Source organism: Alosa sapidissima, chromosome 13 (assembly GCF_018492685.1).
Source record: "Alosa sapidissima isolate fAloSap1 chromosome 13, fAloSap1.pri, whole genome shotgun sequence".
NCBI lineage: Eukaryota > Metazoa > Chordata > Actinopteri > Clupeiformes > Clupeidae > Alosa > Alosa sapidissima.
The window spans coordinates 10,742,920-10,766,872 of NC_055969.1; the positions used below are offsets into that span (position 1 = coordinate 10,742,920).

Here is a 23,953-nt window from a genome sequence, read left to right on the forward strand (position 1 = left end):
GCACCCTGTGTCTGTGATGAACAGTGGATGGAAGGATATACAAGGGGCACCTGTATGTGTGAAGTGCATGAGTGTATTTCATGAAGTTTTAAAGAATGCCAGCACTATGGTTGAGTATGTGCCCTGACTACCATACCAACATTCATTGAGGCAACAAATCTTAAAATTATAGTCTCTGTGGTGTCCTAGGAGTGTGCACTTGATACTACTACACAAGCTTTAGCCAATCAGTGCATGGAACTACCTGTATAGAATCAAATAGACAGGTGAATTATAATACTTTACTGTCTTAATGGTGCACCTCCATCAACTGGTTATGTAAGTGCATCAGGAACCCAAGTAGACCATTGATGTAATACATAATTGTGCTTTTTATGTAGTTATAACAATACTGAACGGAAGAAATAGTACTACTCAAATTACACTTACTCAGAAATCTGTACACACAGAGACACAGTGACAATCGACTCTGTTAAACAGGGATGAGAAGCTTTATATCAGTACAGTGTATTCAAAACTTCCCAGTGTATTTACAAAAGTCAACACAAGGTAGAAAATAAACACTTCACAAATTAAGCTGAACCATTAAACAATTCAATTATTCAAATGAAAAAGGAAACATGAATTACATCTACGAAGAATTTTCAAAATTGTCAGGCAACATTTTGGGGAGAAAAATAAACAAAACAAAAACAAAATGACACACGTTACACACTAGTTGTGTGGCAATAGAAGTAACATGACCAAAGGCAGATGTTATTACAAATAACACTAAAAACATTGCATCATTTGTACAGTATAATCTTTAAATAATTCACAGAAACACAGATAAGTTGAATTCCCAGGCTATAAAATTACACTTTGCTGTGTAAAAAGGTTTAGTAAATATATCATAATAATAGCAACAATGGTAATCATGATCATTATTATGGTTCAACTTAAACAAGACCCAGATAAAAAAATCGCATTGAAAGGAAATCACAGTATTTCCGGGTAACACAACTATAAATTAGGAAAAAAAGAGAAAGAGATGCAGAGAGGAGCGTTTTATCGTTTCACGTGGGCCCATGAAAAACAAGCTCATCAACATCTCCAAACATTCTCTTATGTGTCACCTGTTACTCTCGCCTGTAAACCCTTCAGCCATGTTTGCCCTTGTATGAAATTATTTGAAATGTTTCACAATATTCTGGCAAGAGGCCTGATTAATTTTGTGGCAGACATACATAGTGCTACAGTTATCTGTCTACATGCTGCTGAATCATCTTTCTGGTTAGGTAACAGGAACAGACCAGGCAAGCAAGGGCATCATCACTAGAACTCCGTAGAGTGAACCATGACTCAGCACAATCCTTTGCCACAACAACAGGGGGATGGCTGGTGAAGCGTTTAGTATGAAAACAAGGGGTTGTTTGTTTTAGAAAAACTATTTGTTTCATGATCTGTTTTTATCAATAATTATTATATGACCAACACCATCTCTATGATTATCGACATGACAGTGTCACTTAGGTTATATCAATGCAGTGCTGTTTTAACTTGTTTATTAGACAGGAATCAGCCCTTACTCTGATGATCATGTGTACTATTAGTTGTTTTGGGACCCAGACAATTATTTTTGTGCCCTTCCTTTGTACTTCACACATTTTTTATATATACAAAAACATCAGGGAGAGACATCATTGAGTAATAAGAAATGTTATGATTGGATTTAGTTGAAAATGATAAGAAAAAAAAGACATACCACTGAAGTTCAAACTCAATATATACAGTTTTCGTTTGTCTGCTTGTCCGTCAATACACGGATCAAGTAATATACTTCCATTTGTATACACATGCACATGTAGCTTCTGATTGTACACCCACATATATACACAAAAGATACAAATATTAACAATGTTAACTTGTTGTAGTCTTCCCTCTGTGTGATTGGTTAGAGTTCAGCTCTTAGTCCTTTGTAGCTGAAGAAGTGAAACAACATTACAAAAGAGAGCGATGTAGGGAAGGGAGGGGAGGATGGGGAGGAGAGGCTTGGACCCACTTCCTTACAAGTGTAAAAGAAGGCTGGCTACAGCGCGTCTGCACTAGTTAATTCCCTTGTCTCCTTGCTGACTCCTCAGGATCTCAAAAAACGATGCTCACACGCTCATGGTCATATTTGGAGAGTACTATAATGGCAGAAAAAACAAATGCACAAATTACACACAAACAATAAACAAAACCTTAACATCAAAACACAAATGTCATGTATTACTTTAAAAGATGTCTTAATTGGTCTGAATTTGATATTAATATTACATATCAGCAAAAACATCTCCTCCTGTTCATTAGTCAAAAAAATCTAAACACAACCACAGTAAGGATGGCAATGACACTGTGGGACAACCCATCCACTAACATATTCAGTATGCTACATAATGGGATCACAGTTTAGAAGGTGTTGTTGTAGAACACTATCACCACACTGAACTGCAGGAGTAGGAGGGCACGTACGCTCTCGTTCTGAAAGGGGTTGAGGAAGCTGCCTCCCATCTCTCCATCATCTCGTGGGGTGCCGGGCTGGTTACTCATGCTGAGGTTGCCGGGGGAATTCTGGTCAAGGCAGAACATGCACAGTGGTCACAATCATGTCTTTAGATACACACATTGTTCTGATTCTGATTGTGTGAATGACATTTTAGGGGAGTTTACATAGATGGGACATAGATGGTAGTTTTTGCAGTTGCAAAAAAATGTAATGCTTTGAAACAACAGGGGAACCATGAAAAAACTAACCTTGGGGATACTGTCCATATCAGCTGAACCTGGATGGTGGACAAGAGAGGCATTTCCTTGAAGTTAGTCTGCCTAGCCACAGCTTGAAACAGTCCAATACATTTGTAACTAATAACATCAGTATAACAGAGTGAAATGTCAGTGCGATGGTGATATTGATCTTCAGTGTCCTCAAACTGACCAGTTCATAATTCCCTTTTGAACTTGAATACAGAGAATCATCATCAAAGACTTCTTCACCATATATGTGCCATTTTGTACCCTATATAGTGTGTAATGATGACATTTTGTGAGATATAATGACTATTTACTTCCTCAATTACCCCCACTAGAGGGTGCATGAATGTTGATGTAATCAACACAGAAAAAGTAAACAGTGACCCTACAGGTTGTTTACAGTATAATCTCTAACCATTTTTCAAAAGAATGACTACAGCCACAGGGCCAATGTCTCATAGACATTTCAAACACAGAGTGGGTAAGGGGTTAGGGGTCAGGAGCGGGTTGCACCAACTAGTCTTTGCTACGCCTGTTATAAGTGCTAAGTTTGTCTTTCTTAAGACTGGTCTTAGGCCCATATCTAACGCCTGTTGCACCAACGTTGAGTTACGGCAGTCTTAGCTTAAGACTGGTCCTAAGTCCTGTTGGTGCAACCTGCTCCAGATCTCTGGAGGACTCTGAGGATGGGTGGAGGACCAGTGGAGTGCCATCAGGGAGGCCAGTGCCTGGCGGTCTCACCTAGTGATCCGTTCATGTGGTGGGGCTCCATACCGGCCATCCCGCCCATCGGGCCGTCTCCCCCTGGGCCCATGGGGAACTGAGGGGACAAACAGACATGCAGATGTGTGGATGAACACAAAGGCAGGTTCGCAAACTTCGCATCGAATGCACACTCAAGCACACACAGCACCAGACCAGCACAAAAGAGGCTATGATGAACCCCATAGCCCCATTCAGACTTGCTTGTTGCCAAAAAATTAGTTTTGTGTTGCCAATTGTTGTGTCATCACTACACGTCACTGAATTCAAAGTTCTATCATCGCAACATTGCTGCTAGCCTCTTTCTGTCTAAATGTGGCTTAAGCTACTATATACTGTAGTCTCCTGCCTACATGTATATATAGCACCTATTTTGACACAAGCATCAGCAATTGTTTTCATCTATATTGTTGTATTTGTCAATATTATAATACATACTAACATATGTTTGACATTTTTCAGTCACCTCAGGTAACACCAGCATGACAAATCAAGATGAATGATCTGCTTAGGGACAGAGTGAATAACAGTTGGAGCTAATGTCCCTGCTAAATGAATGGCAGCTTGTACATTGCTCCAGACCCAAGGACTGTGACTTTGCGTTCTCACCCACAGACCTCTTCAATCAGCCACCAGCTGCCTTGGCATGAACAGGAACTGACCGAGAGAAGGAGAGAGAGAGAGAGAGAGAGAGAGAGAGAGAGAGAGAGAGAGAGAGAGAGAGAAAAGGGAAGGGAATGGAAAGACGCCGTGTGGACGACAGGAGTCCTGAAGGGGTCAGCGAGATCACAGTCCCAGAACAGAGCGCCCACTGTGAGTCAGGGGCGGGTGCTAAATCACGACGTGCGGGGTCAGGACAGTGAGCCTGGGCCCAGCACTCAAGGATTAATCTGGCCGCGGGCACTGGCCCCTCCGCCTTTGCCAAGAGCTGCATTAGCGAGATTTAAAGGAGAGATGAGGGCCTAGGGTGGAGGGCTAGAGTAATGTATACCCGCCGAGCTATCTGCTGCTCTTAATTTATTTGTTTTGTAATTTATGGCCTCTTTCCTCCGTGCGATTCATCATGAAAATAACCCCGCAGCGCGATGCTTACGTTTTGCCGACTCGCTCCTGGTGGGACTGCATTTATCATGGTGTACATGTTCTCGCCAGAGTTGGTGGAGTCTGGAAAATAAGTGTACTGCTTGTTCAAAGAGCCAGACAGGGGTCTAATGTTAAGTTACAATTACAAGATGAAATATGGTGATAAGGTGTATTTAATCCTTAACCAGCGACTTTTCATATTTTATAATTGGCCCATAAGGAGCACGGAGGACTATAAAGCTCTACCTGCTGGGCTTGGCATGATGGGCGTTCCTGGGGGGCCGCCGCCTCCCGGGGGACCCTGACAAAGACAAACAAGTAAACAAACAAACAAATAAGAAAAGCCTGACGACGACAGCTGTGGGCATGGCTGTTTTTAAACGTCTCTCTGCAGGGTCCCAAATAAACAGTCTCCTGCTTCACTTGGACCAGCATGGTGGGTGTATCAGACAACTGTAGGCATCAGGTGCATCAGGCAAAACACTCTGATTATGGAACACATATTGGGTGGTAGTCATGACATCAACTGAAGGCTTCACATAATAACCAGTATTCACTCAAATGTGGTACTAAGATGAGAGATATGTGGCCCTTGTAAAATAGAATCATACTTTCACTACACTCGTTATTATTTGGAAAACTGATAGAAATTGCACAGATTTTTCCATTGAAATTAACCTGGGATGAACAACTATAACTGCCTAATGATGAACTTATAAAACATAAATAATCTCTTAGAACATAATTAATCTCTTTCTTATTTCTAGAGTTATCACACATAGACCATTCAAAAACAAAACTGTTCACTGCATGGATCATATAATCCATGTCCTCATTGGACACTGCCAGGGAGGTTTGCTGTGCTACTGCCCCACTACCTTATGATTCCCTTCCATCACTGGCTTTTACGAGGAGCGCCATAACAGTTTGTGTGCAGTGATCCTCGGTGCTCGGGTCTGTCGCTGTGGTCAGCACTCTGCATATCTTCCTCCTCCACACAGAACAACAACCGACCCCCCCCGCCCCCCTCCTCCACCCACCCCTCCTATGCCTTACCAAATTTAATTAGGTCTCCCTCTCCCACTCCCTCTCCCTCTCTTTCTCTCTCTCCCTCTCTCTTCCCTCTCTCTCTCTGCTGACTCGGCCCAGGCTTCCCGAGCCCCTGTCGTGGCGGAGCTGCTTTCCGTAAACACCATGGGGCGACGCAGCACACCGTGGCCCTAATAGAATGTCGACAAGAGAAGCCGTTAACAGGGACACGGACATCCACGAGCAGCGTTACAGTAACAGCTGAACTAGTACATAACGATGTCGTGTATCAGCACAATTTGGGATGTGTGTATAACATTAGGGACAACACACTACAAAACAGACAACCACTATCAGCTATCTGGTCAGGCTTGTTTGATCAGTGAATACACACACATGTAGTGTGTTTAGTATATGCAAACACATTAGTAAACAGTAAACAATGCGGCAAATTCCGACCGTAAAATTAAGTAGTTCATGCATTCCAAAAACGCTGTGGGAAATGATGTGGCTCACGAGAAGCACTGGACAGAAAGCAATTACGGCGTGGGGGGGACCAAGGTGAGCAGAGCAGGGGGGTTGGTGCCAGCAGCCGAGGGGCCCGGAGCTCACGGCCTTCTCAGCACTTTCTCTCTCCGTGTGTGTCTGAATAAAGATGGATGTGTTACCTACCACATAGCTCCCCGGAGATGCCGAGGAGTAGGGGATCTAAATGCCAGCAATGCAGTGGGAGAGAGAGAGAGAGAGAGAGAGAGAGAGGGAGAGAGAGAGAGAGAGAGAGAGAGGGAAAAAAGAAAGAGAGGGGAGAAGAGAAACAACCCGGAGAAAAAAAAAATGTCAGCAAAAAGATGCGGATAAGGAGTTTTGTTTTTGCTTTGTCTTGTAGCGAGCACTAAAATAGAATGGTAAAGACTGCATTCCTTGAGACTGAAATAAATACGTAAAAGACAATAATCTGTCACAAGAGTTTTGGTGTATGTTATGCGGACTCACCGAGTTAGAGTTGGGTGGGTTCGGCCACGGTCTTCCTCCAGGTCCCCTTTACAAACACAGATGGAGACAAACGTATTCATTTGACTTCCTATTATAAACTAAGTCATATTCGTATTATTACATAACATGAGTCTTCATTCTGTTGACTTTCTAAGGAGATGTAGACATGCTGACAGAGGAGTGAGGAGCTGCTGAATTCTTACATATTCATCCCTGGCATCCCTGGACCACCTAAGGCATTCAGTGGAGGCCTCATCCCTCCACCATAACCCTGCAGAGAAACAGATGTGGTCACTAGCTAGAAATGTTACACCACCACCTCTTTAAGTCGCTTCTACATACTTTTACGAGGTTATCAAGAGACCTGGGGGGTATTTTAAGTACGTGGTTTAGTGACAAATCTGAGTAAGTTAACTCATAGTAAGTGGTAAACCTCCTATTAGAAAAGCGTGGCTTCATTATCGTAACAAAACAATGCCATAGGGCTCTAGTTGTAGGAGGTTTACCACTTACTTTGAGTTAACCTACCCAGGTTTGTCACTAAACCACATACTTCCCACATGTGCTAACATGGTGTCTATCCAACATAAGAACTCCCATTACAAAAGACCTTTTTGTCTGTAACTCAGATGACCGCTGATTGAGGTCAGTGTTCTACCTGTGGCCCGAGAGGCACCATTCCTCTGGGCGGTGTCATTCTCTGCATTCCACCCATGTTTGGATGGCCTGATAAAAACACACACAAAAAGAAGGGGGTAAAACACATGACTCAGAACAACACTCAAATGTTACGGAGTTTAAGACGATTAAGACGATCCTGCCAAAAGACAGACCTTGCTGTCGTGTGGGATCCATCCCGCTGGGTAGTAAGGCCTGGTTACCGGGGACTCCTCCTAGTGCCTGAGCAAATAAACAGCAGTACGGAGAACCGAGTGTGTCAAACATCTAGCATACATGTGCTATGACACATACAAACTACAAAACAGCACTTAGAACAACAGTTAGATTGCACTGGAGAGAGTAGAAATGTGTGGGAGTCAGGGAAGATGCCGTACCTGATTGGGTATTCTGAGTGGAGGCCTGGGACCACCTGGGTAGCGTGGTGACATGAAGGGCTGCGGAGACAAAACGACAGAAAGCATTCAGAGAGAGAGAGAGAGAGAGAAAGACTGAGGGAAATCTTCGTGTTGGGTGGATCTTTAGGGAAGAGAGCTGCTCATTGATCTCCGCACGTGCTCAAAGGAGCCATCAAGCACCTCAGATCAGAAAAATAAAAAGGAGCTAAAAGGGGCCTCTTGAAGATTAATAAAAGAGGCAGGCAAAGCAAAGCTCCTCTCAGCCTGGTTTACATGCAGCACTTCCACAGTGAACAAGCGCTGGAACAGCCTGCACAGTGTACCAGAGCGCTACAGGCTCCACTGCCATCGTGGACAAAGTCATACAGAACAGATTGGTCACCTGCATCTCTTGTCAAAAGCCCATGCAACTCATTCATTAATTCATTTAGCAGACACTTTTATGCAAATCGACTTACAAAATGAGGAATAGCGTTACATTGCAAAGGAGACCTTAGGTGACAAATACGACTACAAGAGGATGAGGATGTTAAGTGTGTGGCTCCGACAAAGCAAGTCTGACTAGCTGACCGGAGACGGCTTAAGCACCCAAACTGTTCTCCTTTGGCAAACAGTCCTGACCTCAGTAATGTTCTGATATTCATGCAGCCATATCTCTACCTGCTCAAGGGATCAAGGCTGGGGGGACTGTTGCTGGCACTTCTGTCAGGGCTGAATTAGCTTCCTCAGTCCCTTTCAAGAGGTATCTGAGATCATCTGAATCCTTTTAAACATGTACCCCGGCCTGGCGTGGGTAGCCATGTTGTTTTTCATGACGGCTATCGGTATATCTGACTGTGTGTAAACTGATTCAAGATTGTGTTCCCTACTGGCTGCATACACAGGGCACACATAGGTCAATTGACATTTGCACTGTAGAAAGAGGCCGTTATTGTTATGGTAAAAACTGGCCCATAGTCCACATTCATGGCTGAATAAATAAAGGCAACATTCCGGTGAAAAGGGAAAAAGGCTCTGAAGATGAATCGTCATTTTATTCTTAGTCTCTCGCAGTCTCCCTTTTACTTTCTCGTTGTTCATCTCGTTGTGTCTGCCCACGTCTGTTCTCGCTGTCTTCTTCCCACTCTCTTGACTCTCTTTGTTTACCTACGTGCAATACTCTAGCACTTCGTCAGCATAAACCATCTTGTTCTTTGTATAATGATCAGACTGCCATTTAAAAGCAGCCCTTAAAAGGTCATTTCAATCATGGGAATCCAGGCAGGAATTTCCAGCAGTGGTCACCTCACACACGCACACACACACACACACACACACACACACACACACACTGGTACAACCCCCCCCTTACCCCACCCCCTCAGCGTTCTCACACTGTGGCGACGTTCTCAGGGTCACCTGAGATTGAGGCGCCTCTGGGCATTTAGGCGGGAGAGTGGCCACTGATTAATTATGGACCGAGGTGACAGGGCCGAATTTGTCAGCCTCAATAATTAATGACTTCGAACAGTGGACCTCGCCGAGGTGAGCGTAGTAGCCTAGGAGAGAGGAGGTCTCCTTACAGCACTGGGTCCAAGGCAAATGTTCCGTATGTATACAGAGGGAGGATTCCCTCCCTCCCTCCTCCCCTCCTCTCTCTGCCTCATAGGAGCAGTGCGTCGGGGCAGGGTGGGGGGGAGAAGAAGAGAAAGATCCAGAAGCTGAGACCCAAACAGAGCGCGCGTTCCTTTCCACATGGAAACCCTCTGCATTATTCATGGGCCGAAGCCGTCTAAAAATAATGCACTGAGCACACTCATTCATCACCGTAAAGAGCTCAGGCTAAGGCCGCGTGTGTGTGTGTGTATGTGTATGTGCATGTGTGTGTGCATGTGTGTGTGCGTGTGTGTGCATGTGTGCGTATGTCGGTGTGTGTGTGTGTGTGTGTGTGTGTGTATGTGCATGTGCGTGTGTGTGTGTGTGTGTGTGTGTGTGTGTGTGTGTGCGTGCGTGCGTGCGTGCGTGCTTGCGTGTGTGTGTGTGTGTGTATGTGTGCATGTGTGTGTGGGGTCTCTTAAGCCACCACTACTCTTCCTCATTTTCCTATATCTCCTTTCCTCTTGCTAGTTCATTCTTTGCAAGTAGCAAATCAATATGTCGCACGTGTACTTTATATACACATTCACACATTCATACTCCAGACTCCCATTTGTAGTCACTGTGGCCATTCAGCACAGTGGTACACATGTAATACAAATGAAGTCTATGCCAAATATCTAATACAGAAAACTCAAAGATGCAGAGCATGGGTTGGTCTTGATGGGTTGGAAACCAGATGAACCACATCCAGCCTCTGACTTCTAGTCATCTGTCGTCCACTAGTTACTTAAAGCCAGGAGAGAGCAGAGGCAGTGGCAGTGAGAGAGAGAGAGAGAGAGAGAGAGAGAGAGAGAGGAAGCCTGGACTAGGATCTTGAGTTCTGGGTGTGGGCACTTGCCTGACCCCCGGCCGCCTCTGGAGGATCCATTAAACCAGCGGAAAGGCAGCATCTCTGGGAGTGGGGGGAGAGGCTGGAGTGGACGCTTAGCTTCAGCATCTATCCACTAATGACAATGAGCCTCATCAAGGCTTTCCTGAGACACTGGACTCGACCGCCTCTCACAATTCCCTCCGCATAAATGGAGTTATCAGATTACACTGAAGTAATTCTGATGAAATATTAAAGGTCCAGCCACTCCTTCAACTCTCAATGCCCTACACAAAGCTTCCATGGGCTCTGAGCGGGCCCCGTAACTGCAGGCTGGCTTCCGTCTTGATGACCACCATAATGAAGGAAGCCCAACCAACTCGGTGTAAAATTAAAAATTTAAAGAGCATGATTTAAAATGGACTCAAAAGACTCAAGATTGACTTAAGATATCAACAAGAAATCAAAAATAGAATGTGATCAAGACATGTGTATTAAACATCTTGATTAGTCAGCAACACATATTACAGTCTAACCTGAAGATCTTGTCAGTAAAAATGAAAGCCACAACACAACATGCAAGAGCATGTCCCAATATATTCCTGCTCTGGTGGCAAAGACAGCAGGAAAATCAGGGCTCTGTATGCAGCACACATTTTGATTGCAGTCACTACAATGCACAATGAATCATTCTGGCAGTGTTCTCCATTTCAACTCTAGGGGGCACTGTTGAACAAACCATTTCCTGCTCTCTTTCAGCAGACTTACAATGGCTCTCCAGTTACAAGCTTGATGCATGTATGTGTGTGTGTGTGTGTGTGTGTGTGTGTGTCACACATTAAGGTCTACATTCAGTGAAAAGGCAAACATACATTGGCACTAGCCAACATACATCAGAAAAAACAGGTGTTGGCCATGTCCTTGTATTTGTCATTACAAAGTGTCTCCTTTCAGTTCATCCACAATTGAATCCATTTTGTTCAGTCTGTCCTCTCACAATAGTACTGGTGCTGTGAACAAGCCATCTATTCGGAATCTCCCAAGAGTGCAAGGTGACTGATAGACCAACACACTAACAGCATGTGAATACAACACTTCAACACATATGCAGACAAAGGAACAGGAAGGTGACTGGTACAAGCCACCACAAAGCTGCTCTGCAAAGGAGGAGGCATACGAGGGCACATAGCCTTTGCTAATTCCTTAGTCAGGAATGGCCAAAAATACCCATGGTCAATGACCATAAAATCTCAAAGGTTTGTAACACAACCTGTTAGCCAGACCGGTCATTTTTTAAGGAAAGGCAGTGTAGTTCAACACATATAGAGACCATTTTTGTGACCTCATATGTGCCAGGAGTCTTATCACTCTACTGTGAATGCCTCTTTGTTAACAAGACACGGGGAGGACATGGAGTTACTGTGACTGACTAACTGACTAAAATGGAGTCTGAAATGGAGTCTTTGGAACACACACACCAGCGTCCCTGCCTCAGCTTGACGAAGTGAGGAAGAAATAAAGAGAGAGAAAGGGGGGGCAGACAGAGAGAGAGAGAGAGAGAGAGAGAGAGAGAGTTGGAGGGGAAAAAAACACGCCAGAGCCCCAAATGAAACAGTTCCTATTTTTATAAATATCGGCATGGCGTATGGCAAGTTCAGATAGGTTCTGGCAGTGCGTGCCATGGACCAAAAATAACCGCATCACATCGGCACATCTCGCGCCGTGTCTGCTGCCAGAATATCGACAGCCTGACACAGAGCTGGGGGGAGAACAAAAACAGTTGTTAGAGGAAAGGCAGAGGTAGGGGAGAGACAGAGAGAGAGAGAGAGAGAGAGAGAGAGAAAGAGAGAGAAAGAGAGAGAGAGTCCAGCTCAGAGGCATGGGCTGCAGGAGAGTGGTCACTGTGGTCATGTGGCCGTGAGATAAATAAGTAATAGCGGGTCAGCTTGTGGGCTGGCGTGGTAGCGGCGGCCCGTGGGCTTCAGGTGTAGCCGTGCACGCTGTTGACTCAGATTCGGGGGGCCGGAACGGGCCGTCCCAGGCGACTCGGCGGTGAGCCTGAGCGATATGACATGCCTCAGTGCATCCTGGGAGGAGAGAGGGAGCGAGGGAGAGCGAGGGAGTGCTGGTGGGGGTGGTTGGGGATGGGGGGAGGTAGGAGAGATTGAGGGAGAGAGAGAAGAGACAGAGGGAGATGCTGAAGTCAAATGTGAAAGAAAAAGGGAGGACGTGAGGAGAGAGAGAAGAATGCTGAGAAGAGAGAGAGAGAGAGAGAAAGAGAGAGAGAAGAGCAGAGAGAGAGAGAGAGAGAGTAAGAGGAGACTTGATGAAGGGGGGGAGAGGAGGAAAAGAGAAAGACAGAGAGGAGGAGGAGGAGAAAAGACAACAAGAGGAAGGTAGGAAGGGATGAAGTGAGTGAAAGGAGAGAGAAGTAGACGCTCAGAGAGACGAGAGAGAAATCAGGAAGTGAGAGAGAAGTCAGGTGGGGGAGGGGGGAGTGAGAGAGGTGAGAATAAACGAAGGAGAAAAACGGAAGAAGAGTGCGACTACGAGAGAGGTAGAACTGAGAAGAGAGGTGGAGGGAGAGAGAGAGAGAGAAAAAAAAGGAAAGACGGTAGAGGGTGGGTGGGGGTGAAGAGAGAATGCAAATGCCCTGGCCAGGAGATAAAAAAGCCTTCAATAATGCATCTGCTGCTTTTACACTTTCCCTCGAAGCAGCAGCGGCAGCAGCATCAGTGTTGTCTCTGGCTGCCTGGCACCGCTCTATGTTTTTTCCTTTCATGTATAGTGTGGCGTGGTGTGGTGTGGCGTGGTGTGGTATTGCGTGGTGTGGCGTGGTGTGGTGTGGTGTGGCATGGAGTGGCATGGTGTGGTGTGGTGTGGTATTGCGTGGTGTGGCGTGGTGTGGTGTGGTGTGGCATGGAGTGGCATGGTGTGGTGTGGTGTGGTGTGGTGTGGTGTGGCATGGAGTGGCATGGTGTGGTGTGGTGTGGTGTGGTGTGGTGTGGCGTGGCATGGAGTGGCATGGTGTGGTGTGGTGTGGTGTGGTGTGGCATGTTGTGATGTGGCATGGTGTGGCGTGGCGTGGCGTGGTGTGGTGTGGCGTGGCGTGGCATGGCGTGGTGTGGCGTAGCATGGTGTGATGTGGCGTGGTGTGGTGTGGTGTGGTGTGGTGTGGTGTGGCATGGAGTGGCATGGTGTGGTGTGGTGTGGCATGGAGTGGCATGGTGTGGTGTGGTGTGGTGTGGTGTGGCATGTTGTGATGTGGCATGGTGTGGCGTGGCGTGGCGTGGCGTGGCGTGGCGTGGCGTGGCGTGGCATGGCGTGGTGTGGCGTAGCATGGTGTGATGTGGCGTGGTGTGGTGTGGTGTGGTGTGGGGGCACTATTGACCCACCGCAACACTGTTCTGCCACACCACTGCAAGGACAAATGAGCCCTTTACAAAGAGCGGAGATCGGGGATATCTACCTCCGCACTAACAAAAAGCTGTTATGTTTGAGAATGGAGGTGGAGTGGGTGGGTTCGTTGATCTACTTAATGTGAGGGACTGGATCTTCTTTCGATTTGAGCCGAGATCAGGAGAGCCCTAGGGGCTTTTCTACTACAGGCTTTTCCCAGCACCCCAAAATCCCCCAAATCCCCAAATCAGACTCCCATGATCCCATATGTGTTGTGTGTCAGAGGACAGCTCAGGTGAACACAGCTCTGGCATCTGATGGGTGTCCTTACTTTAGACATTTTACATAAGCTCATTTGCCTCCTAAGGACACTTCCTTGCAACCCGAAAGTCCAAATGGGAAAGGGTCTGTTGTGTTAACCAAATGACCGGTCGTCTATAAATACCACGGCACCACGCTTCCGTTTCCCCTGGTCCGGGCCGGCCGCAGGTCCGTGCCTTGCCGCGATTGATTCCTCCGTCACGTCTTTTTTTCCTGCGCCGCCACTGCGAGTGATAATGTGACCCTGGAGGACACGAAATCAGTGACGCCGGACTGATAAAAGAGATGTGAACACATGTTCAGCCAGAGACGGCATGAATCACAATGAGGTGGATAAAGAGAGAGAAAGAGAGAGAGATGAAGTGTGTGTGTGTGTGTGTGTGTGTGTTCATGTGTGCGTGTGTGTGTGAATGTGTGTGTGTGTGTGTGTGTGTGTGTATGAGAGAGAGAGAGAGAGAGAGAGAGAGTGAGAAAGAGAGAGAGAGGGAGAGAACAGATTCCAGCCTTCCGGATCATTCAGTGATTACCGAGTGAAAACTGGTATGCTCCGGTCATTTGAAAGGCTGCGATTATGGTAGTGTGGGTGTGTGTATGTGTGTGTGCGTGTGTGTGTGTGTATGTGTGCGGGTGTTTGTGTGTGTGTGTGTATGTGTGTGTGTTTGTGTGTATGTGGGTGTGTGTACTGTATGTGTGTGTGTGTGTGTGTGTGCGTGTACAAAAGAAGCAGCCGCAATACTGTCAGTCTCGGGTCAGTCTCATACTGAATTTACTCTTTCACTCACACACACACACACACACACACACACACACACACAACAATAGAAGCTTACAACCGTGCACTGCGTGTCACCGCAGCCGAGAGAGCAGATTCTCGCTGAATTTCATAGCACATTACACCGCCACTACTCCCCTCCTCTACCCTTTAAACGTCTCATTTCCTCTCCTCTCTCCGCTGTGCTACGCTGCACCACACTGCACCGCACCACACCGCACCGCACCGCACCGCAGCGCACCGCATCACGCAGCGCGTCCCTTCTCCTCCTCTCCTCTGCACCACTAGCCAATGGAAGGCTGCACCATGCCAGTTTCACTCCGGGCGTAGCTCACCTCCCTCTCAAAGTCACCACAGGTGGGCTGTTTACAGAGACGCCTCGCTATTTTCATATCGCTCCGAAAAGCCCCGGACTAACCGCAGCTCACGGAGCAGGAGAGGACGGGGCCGCCAATCCCCCGCTGTTTTTTTATTTATTTTTTTGACAATAAGTTTCAAACTTCAAAGGAACGTCGGTCGACTTGTCTGTCCCCGTCTTCCGGTGGAATAGCCTGAGTCAGACGCAACGCAGACAGGATTTTTGAGAGGCTTATGGCCGAGGTGCAGACGTAATTATCAGAGCCGGAGAGAGAAGCTCTCAGCCACTGCGAGTTTAAAACAATCAGTGACCCCACACCCAGTGTGCATGTGGAATAAATGCTCCTTTTCCTGAGCGCGCCCACTAGGACGACGACTCTTATCTCACACGCAAGAAAGGGCTGTCTGACAGTTCGACTATTTGTGTCAACTAACAGACAAAAACATATACCGCATACAACATCATTACCTCATGAGCAGTGTACACTTCAGTTGCACTAGAGACACACAGTCTTACAGAAGGGGGCCATATGTATTCAGTCCTTATCGGCTGTCCCATCGGTCTGACTTGTGGTTTAAGTCATTATGCTGCACTAATATTATCTATCAACAAGATTGGAAAAGCGGTAAAAAACCCTGGATATCAACATGAGTAAGAAGAGTGTTGCTGTGATTCTCCTTGCTCTAACAGATTGTGTGTGTACTAATGTGTGTGTGTGGGCATCTCAGACATGACACACCAGACTAGTGTTAATTTTGTCACCTATTTTTAATTTAGTCCTAGTCTTAGTCTTGTGACGAAATGTCCTTTTTAGTCTTTGTCATATTTAGTCATTCAAATATAATTTTTGTTAGTCAAGTTTTAGTCGACTAAAAGTCTCGTCATTTTAATCTAGTTTTAGTCAAAAGAAAACTAAAGGTATCTTAGTCTTGGTCAGTTTTAGTCAACACATTTTAGTCTTTTTTTTACCATTTTGATTACCATTTGAGTCAAATAGTGTTTCACGCATCTCAATTTTCCAACAATATTGTGTGTCCACAAAGCTACTCGTCTGTTATAATTACTCATTCTGATTTTTTGTCAGTCAGTATGTTTACATGCACAGGTAAGTCGAGCTACAGTTATAGCTCGGCTGGGATTTGACCATAGACGTAAAAGATTTGAATGGACCACTGTCATATTCGTAGACCAGTGTTTCTCAAAGTGTGGTCCGGGAATCACTGGTGGTCCGCAAGCTATCCCAAGTGGTCCGCGAGCAGACGTGGTAAAATATAATATAGATGAGTTGTTTGCAATATTGAACCAACTTGTATGTAAAAACAGTTCTGCAACACTGTCTATGTAAGATATGCCAGTTTAAATCATATAGTATGAATCCACACAATAAGCAAAGTTGTTCAGTGAGTAGGCCTATAGTGTAGACTAATTATAGGCTACTGTTGAAGAAGGTATAATCTTTTTTTTTTTTTAGCTAGGGTTAGTTAAGTGGTCCTGAAACTGAAAAAGAAGAAACTGTTTGAGAAACACTGTCATAGACCAAAGTATTAATGTTTTACTCCGCCTCGCTAGATGGCGATATACGCCCAAACACAACACATTCCCCAAACAGACTCTCCATCTTAGCCATAGCTAACTTGCTAGCGAACTTTCCATATTAGCTTACTTGCTAGCAAACTTGGCATCATCAGTCTAAGTAGTTAAATAGTTGACATTACATGATGAACATTTTCGTATGGACATTCTGGGGGATGTTAATTTGTATGAGAGAAGCTTCAACTTCTGGGTATGTAGCATTGTGGCATACAGCTTAGGTAGTTAGCTTGCTAACTCTGGCAGAAATCTCCAGTGTTCTTGTTCCATGTAGTTTTGTGTTGCAGCCACAGGGTTGCAGCAACAGCACGTAGACTAGCCTACAGGAAAGCTGTTGCGTATGAACTCATTCGGAATATTTTGAAAACGTAACAGCTAGATATTCTGTCTTCTCATTTTGTAGACGAAAATGAAGAGAGATTTTATCTTAGTTTTTATTTCATGGAAGACATTTTAGTCTCGTCTTTTTTCGTCAACAATAATGCATCTTAAGATAGTCTTAGTCAGTGTTTCAGGACATTACTGCTGTCTCGTCATCGTCTCGTCTTAGTCATGAAAAAAAAGGTTGTTGACTAACATATTTCCTCTCGTCTCGTCTGACGAAATTAACACTACACCAGACTGCACATTCTTCTTTCAGCATGTATATACCAATAGCGTGAGCAATGTGCTGTCAGTGCTGCGGCCCCAGGCTAAGGTTTATCTGTGTGTGTGTGTGTGTGTGTGCTAATGTGTCCATCTGTGTGTGTGTGCGTGTGTGTGTGTGTGTGTGTGTATGTGTGTGTGTGTGTGTGTGTGTGTGTGTGTGTGTGTGTGTGTGTGTGTGTGTGTGTGTGCATGTGTGTGTGTGTGTGTGTGTGTACTTATGTGTGTCCAGCTGTGTGTGTGTGTGTTTATATGTGTCCATCTGTGTGTGTGTGTGTGTGTGTGTGTGTGTGTGTGTGTGTGTGTGTGTGTGTGTGTACCTGAAAGAAGCCTGGAGGGACTGGCCCCACTGGCATCCCCTCTCCTGGAGGCATGTTTCCAAGGACGGGGCTTGGGGCGGCAGCAGCACTCTAGGGACAGGGACACACACAAACACATCCAGTCAGCCAATTACCTCAACATGGCCACTGGCGGTCACTGGCACACACACACATACACACACACACACACAAAAATATGCACTCACAGGACACTGAATAAATTCCAGGTCTCCTGCCATCAACTTCGAATTGTCCATTTGATTAAATCTCAAGGTTATTTATTTAAAGCATGGTATGTCTTAAGTAGGCCTACTTCAGAAATAAAGAGTTTTTTTCACAGCTGATCAGAATGAATAACCAACACACAAACACACGGGAGAAGGGGGCTCGTCCAGAAAGAACAGGGATTAGTGTGTCTGAGCCCCCTATCCTCCTATTCCCAAAACAATGCTAATAAGAGCCTGGGTCAAAGTAAGCCTACTGTACATGCAAAGCCACAGTGGTCCAGCACAGTACAGCAAAGCACAGTACAGTACAGACTAGCACAGCTTAGCATTGACCACACACAGTGTGACGCAAGGTAGCATAGCACAGAGAAGAGAACAGGACAATAGAATTCCACTGCAGGAGTACTCACGCAAAGTCAAGGTCAGCAAAATACAACTAAGGTCATCTTAACATCACCTGATGAAGCACAACACAATAGCATATATTGCCCTGCCGTGGCACAGCTGAGCCTGGCACTGTATAGCAGCAGCACACAGCCCATCAGAATGCACCAAAACACAGCATCCCTGATCATCAGGAGAAAAGGAGAGAATTGCTTTTAATGCTGCACCTGTCTATTGCAGTCAGCAAAGTGGGCCAGATCAGAGCAGCAGAGGGAAGTTGTGTGAGAAGTCACACTGAGGCCAGGCGGGGTGGGGGTGGGCGCTGGAGCGCGTCTATCTCCTTACATGCCCTCTTTTCTCTCTCATCCCTCTCTCTTTGCACAAGTCTCTCATCCCTCTCTCTTTGCACAAGCTCCGGTGCGCCCGCCTGATGCAACCCCCTCGAGAGCACCCCCACAGCACCAGTAAACAGGCCAACGGAGAAGGGGAGGAGAGGGGAGAGGAGAGAGGAGAGAGGGAGAGAGGGGAGAGGAGAGAGGAGGAGAGGAGAGGGGGAGAGGGAGAGGAGAGAGGAGAGGAGAGAGGGAGAGGAGAGGGGAGAGGGGAGAGGAGGAGAGGAGGGAGGAGAGGAGAGGGAGAGGGAGGAGGGGAGAGGAGAGAGGAGAGGAGAGAGGGGAGAGGAGAGAGAGGAGAGAGGAGAGAGGAGAGGAGAGGGGAGAGGAGAGGGAGAGAGGGGAGAGGAGAGAGGAGAGAGGAGAGAGGAGAGAGGAGAGAGGGGAGTGGAGAGGAGAGGGGAGAGAGGGGAGAGAGGGGAGAGGGGAGAGGAGAGAGGAGAGAGTGGAGAGCTCTCGGCCGGTGCGGAGGCCGAGCCCCCGTCGTGCCGATACAACACAGATACACGCGGCGTGCTCAGCCTGTGATTTAATCAGGCCGCCGGCTGGCAGCCATGACGGATGCCTCGGGAACAGAGAGCGCAGCATGAAGGACCATCATGGCAGAGGAGTGGAAAGAGAGAGAGAAAGAGAGAGAGAGAGAGAGAGAAAGAGAGAGAGAGAGAGAGTGAGAGAGAGAGAGAAGGAGAGAGAGAGCACTCAAACAGGGCAGGGGCTGGCGTTGGATCCTGGAGGAAGGAGTCACGTTGACATGAGACACTCCAAACTCCTCCGGCTCAAGTTCGCCACCAGTGAGGGCAAAGGGTCAAGCTCAAGGCACCTGCAAGGGGTGTAACCCGACCCCTTCAGAGGAAGAGCAAACGTCTGAGGGAGGAAAGGTCATGGTTGGGATACACATGACCCCCCCGCCCAACACACACTTCCCTTTCAAGCTATCCACTACATTTGACTTGCCTCAAAATACACACACACACACACACACACACACACACACACACACACACACACACACATTCTCCTTTCAAGCTATCCACTACATTTGACCTGCCTTAAAACACACACACACACACACACACACACACACACACACACACACACACACACACACACACACACACAGACAGACATATACACACATGCACACACATTCCCCTTTCAAGCTATTATTCACTACATTTGACCTGCCTCAACAAACACACACACACACACATTCCCCTTTCAAGCTATCCACTACATTTGACCTGCCTTAAAACACACACACACACACACACACACACACACACACAGACAGACAGACATATACACACATGCACACACATTCCCCTTTCAAGCTATTATTCACTACATTTGACCTGCCTCAACAAACACACACACACACACACACACACACACACACAAAAACACACACACACACACACACACACACACACATAAAAAGGATGCCCTCTGCCCCTGGCGGTTGGTTGGGGGCTTGCCTCCGCGCCACCCTGCTGTAGACCTGACGTGGTGCTGATGATGACTGGCAGGCAGAGTGTGTGTGTGTGTGTGTGTGGGGGGGGGGGGGGGGTGGCTGGGGCACACAAAGCCAGCAGAATGAAAAGAGACCCCCCCTCACTCCCCCGAGGCAGCCCCGTGCAGTCAGTCAGTGCCCTCAGGCTGGCAGCCCACACCTTCTGAAGTCAGCGCGAGAGGTGGAGAAGTGATGGAGCCAGACCCCAGTGGTGTACACAGCAAAGAGGAGGTGGGAGTGGGGAGAGGGTGGAGGTGGAGGGTAGGGGGGGAGGGGTGGAGGTGTAAAAGCACCTGCGCCCTCCTCAGAGAGCCCCCAGATGGACGGTCCACTGGGAGATGGAGGGAAGATGACGAGAGGCTGATGGCCTTCGCCGGCTCTCTGCCTCTGGCCGTGCTGTGACACAGACTGGCTCGCACGCTGCCCACTCAGACAAAACACCCTGATTGTGTTGCCTCCCGGCAGGAAAACGGCCTTCCTGACAAGAAACGAAGCGCTTTTGATCTTTCCATTCGTTCATGTCACCCTCCGCCAGTCCCAGAAGGATTCCTGCTTTTAGTATGAATGTCATTCTCGGGGGGGAAATGATAGCACTAAAAAAAGAAAACAGCTTGAGTGCATTCATTCACTGTTGAACCACAGCATTCCTGTCTTCACAATCAGAATCCAGAAGCCAAGTGAGTTACTGTAATACACACAACAAATTTGGCTCCGGCCTATGTTGTTATTTCAGCAGTACAGACAGAGGCAATAGACAATGCAGACAGTATCACATATGAACAATATGGTCGTCTGTCCACCATATGTTTGTCCATGTGGTCAGGGAGAGCGAGTGAATGTGGCGGTGTGTGAGGGACTGAGTGCGGCTGGAGCTCTGCATCTATGAAATCTTGTGGATATGAGGCGTGTTAAACGAGCCTAATGCCTCCTCTGCTGAGGCGGCACTTTATCACAACCTTCAAACCGGCATAAACAAACAAACTCCTCACCAACCGATCCACAGCTCCCAACCAACCGGCTCCTCTGCCCGCGCAGAGAAAAAAGACAGGCGCGCACACACACACACACACACACACACATACTCACACACACACACATACACATGCACACACAAACACACACACACACTCAAAATACACCCTGCCTCATTCATATACTTAAAAACAGCAACATCAACGCCCTAGAACATGCTGTTAAAAAGTAATGGGATCTCCAGCCTAATAAAACAGGATGCTCTGATGATGGGTGCAGCGTTTCTATCTCAACGTCTCCCCTTCAGTGGGCAGCTGAAGCAAGTGGGACTCCATGCTAACTGATCCAGTGAAGGACAATTAGCTTCTGCTGAGCCCATGCATCAAGCCATCAGCTAATTGGGATCCATCCAATAAGATGCAGCCCATCAGTACATTGCAGGCGCCAGGCGTATTCCATGCATTACCTCTCAACTTGATTTACATCTGACTTGATTGTTATCATTTGCGCTCAGATAGGACATACAATATTGATGACCGGAACATCAGCTTCTCATCAGTCATGCATTTCACTGTTTTTCGAACACTTATGTTCAAAGTGGCCTTCTGAACTGGAATCTGTTTCCGTGTTTTTAGAAAGACCGTTGAGGGAGGGAGGGTTATCCAACACTAGGCTACTCACCATAAGAACCTGTACCTGAGTATGCGCTGTCAGACCCATGAGCCTGAGCGTGCCTGAGCGCTGTGGCGTGCCGACATGCATGGTTTTGCTTCTCTAGAAGTGGTATGCGGAAAAAAAAAGACAGCTCTCCTCAGTCAGGCGGCCCACGCTGACCGCAGCCGAGCGCATCCTTCAAACAAACCCGGCCGCGAAAACAGCCCCGACAAACCATGACGCTAAAATAAACACGCGCTCCTTAAGTTGCTGGAGTGGAATAAAACATGTTGTAAACCTAGCACCTTTTGGCAAATGCATTTGTTTCATAAATTATTCAACCTGCTACTTTTCAGGGACTACAATTACCAACTGGCCTGCTCTTTGGCCACTACCTGCGAGTAAGAACAGGAACGACAGCCCTTTCTGACAGGGTGCGAAATAGAGTGTATATAGTGAGTCTTTAATCGCCTGTTGCTTTGCATTTATGAATAAGCCCGACCATAAATCCGAGTTGTGCACGGCGTGTTTAATGGGGTCTGGACAGCTTCGGGTTTCCGACTACTGTTGAGTGCGCAGCTTTACGCAGCTTTAAATTCTGTCTGCCCCTGTTAATGGAGGAGGAAATGTGAAAACCGACCCGTCTGCCGAGGAGTTTCCCCTTAAAGTGGGTCCGTCAGAGGGATTAGTGTCCCGGCCCAATCCTGTTCTAAACTCACTGTGGCGCCCGCGGCGGCTTGCAACACTTAAATGCCAATTTGAGCGGTGTGTTAGCACGACAGGCGTGCGCCAACAGCTGCATGGGAAAGGTGTTGGCGAGCAAGGCCAACTGCTGGGGGTTCTGTTCAACGCTCTCTGTGGTGCCACTGTGGCCGCCAACACCGGGGATGCCTGTTTGTCATCGGGCCGCGCGCCGCGTCGCCCCACCTGTCGTGTCGTGGGTGGTGCGTGTTAATTAAAAGACTTCATTGATTAGGTAAATCAGTGTCGCCCGCTCGGACCGTTGGGAGGCCCCTTCAACCGCCGCCGCAGCCCACTCAAGTCTGCCCAGTCATGAAGAGTGCTCCTGATTAGAATTCCGTAATGGAATCAATTACATGCGTTAGGAAAGGAAGCCTGCGGACGGGCAGGTGGGGCGTGAGGTGCGGGCAGCCCTGACCTTGGCCAGACGCCCGAGTTGGGGCTGAGGAGAGATTATTTAACAGGGGGTGTGGTGGCATGCACCGCTCGGCTCTGGGAACATCTGGACCAGGTACCAATGCCAGCGGATGCGTTTACCTCAACACTTCTTGAAGCCATCTCTGAGCTTGGCAAACGTGTTGGCATTCACTCAGGGTTGAACAAACTTGGCTTTAGGTTATGCAGACTGATATTTTCACATGAGAAAGACGAGGCGACTTGTGAAAGGGCGTAGACTATTTCACTGTGTTGTATTTTTGAAAGCTAACAAGTCCTGACCCGATCGGCCTGTCAGATCATAGGCATGACCTCATACAGACACATCACTGCTGTACTGTCAATGGCCAGCTCAAGAAACAGCCTCTGTAGTGAGTGAATGAGCTCTTGATTTACATTCTTGTGTCTGATCAACTGACATTCTCATTTTCCTGATAAGTAAAAAATCAAAGATAGAATCAGAAACATGTCCAAAATCAAAGCAGTCCCCCTCCCCCTCTCTCTCTTTCTCCTTATTTAACTCTCTCTTTCTGTGTACGTCCGTTTGTCTGATAGCCTTGCTGGTAAAGGAGTGACAGACTGTTAACTTTTCTAAATCTGAACTCAGAGCATACTATGTGCTTACAAGGGCTTCTGCACGTACTAGACAACCCCCCGGACCTCCGGGCTATTTTTTGGGAAGAGCAGAAGAGATTTGATGTCTGCGGGTCAGATCAGGTCATGCCAGCTTTCAGTTGTGTGTGTATATGTGAGTATGTGTGTGTGTGTGTGTGTGTGTGTGTGTGTGTGTGTGTGTGTGTGTGTGTGTGTGTGTGTGTGTGTCTGTATGTGTTTGTGTGTGTATGTGTGTGTGTGTGTGTGTGTGTGTGTGGGGGGGGGGTGTAGAGGAGTGTGGGGTTCAACATGCAATCCCTTCCCACAAGCCTCTTATCCTCCTGACCCCCAGCAGTGGGCCTCTGTCTGGCAGGAGGCGACTGGCCGGGAATCGGGGTGGGGGGGTGGGCAGGGGGTCCGATCAGATGCCCGCGGGGGGCTAATGGACGACCAACTGCTTCTCCCCGGGACACAAATC

The 23,953-nt window shown here is 47.2% G+C and overlaps 1 protein-coding gene across 4 annotated transcripts in view; it reads right to left on the minus strand.

Moving 5' to 3' along the window:
- Positions 1 to 468: 468 nt before the first annotated feature.
- ssbp2 (single-stranded DNA binding protein 2) overlaps positions 469 to 23,953 on the minus strand; it is a 49,212-nt gene continuing 25,727 nt past the window's right edge. The window contains exons 5-17 of one of the 4 annotated variants that reach the window (XM_042058628.1): positions 17,567 to 17,656; positions 7,695 to 7,754; positions 7,473 to 7,539; positions 7,298 to 7,365; positions 6,843 to 6,910; positions 6,640 to 6,685; positions 6,319 to 6,354; positions 4,864 to 4,918; positions 4,628 to 4,698; positions 3,514 to 3,592; positions 2,776 to 2,804; positions 2,471 to 2,592; positions 469 to 2,168 (exon numbers count right to left, since the gene is read on the minus strand). In XM_042058628.1, the coding sequence (XP_041914562.1) occupies positions 2,153 to 2,168; positions 2,471 to 2,592; positions 2,776 to 2,804; positions 3,514 to 3,592; positions 4,628 to 4,698; positions 4,864 to 4,918; positions 6,319 to 6,354; positions 6,640 to 6,685; positions 6,843 to 6,910; positions 7,298 to 7,365; positions 7,473 to 7,539; positions 7,695 to 7,754; positions 17,567 to 17,656 (807 nt within the window). In that variant the 3' untranslated portion in view covers positions 469 to 2,152. The remainder of the gene's footprint in view (positions 2,169 to 2,470; positions 2,593 to 2,775; positions 2,805 to 3,513; positions 3,593 to 4,627; positions 4,699 to 4,863; positions 4,919 to 6,318; positions 6,355 to 6,639; positions 6,686 to 6,842; positions 6,911 to 7,297; positions 7,366 to 7,472; positions 7,540 to 7,694; positions 7,755 to 17,566; positions 17,657 to 23,953) is intronic. The other 3 variants (XM_042058629.1, XM_042058630.1, XM_042058631.1) reach the window with 3 other exon arrangements.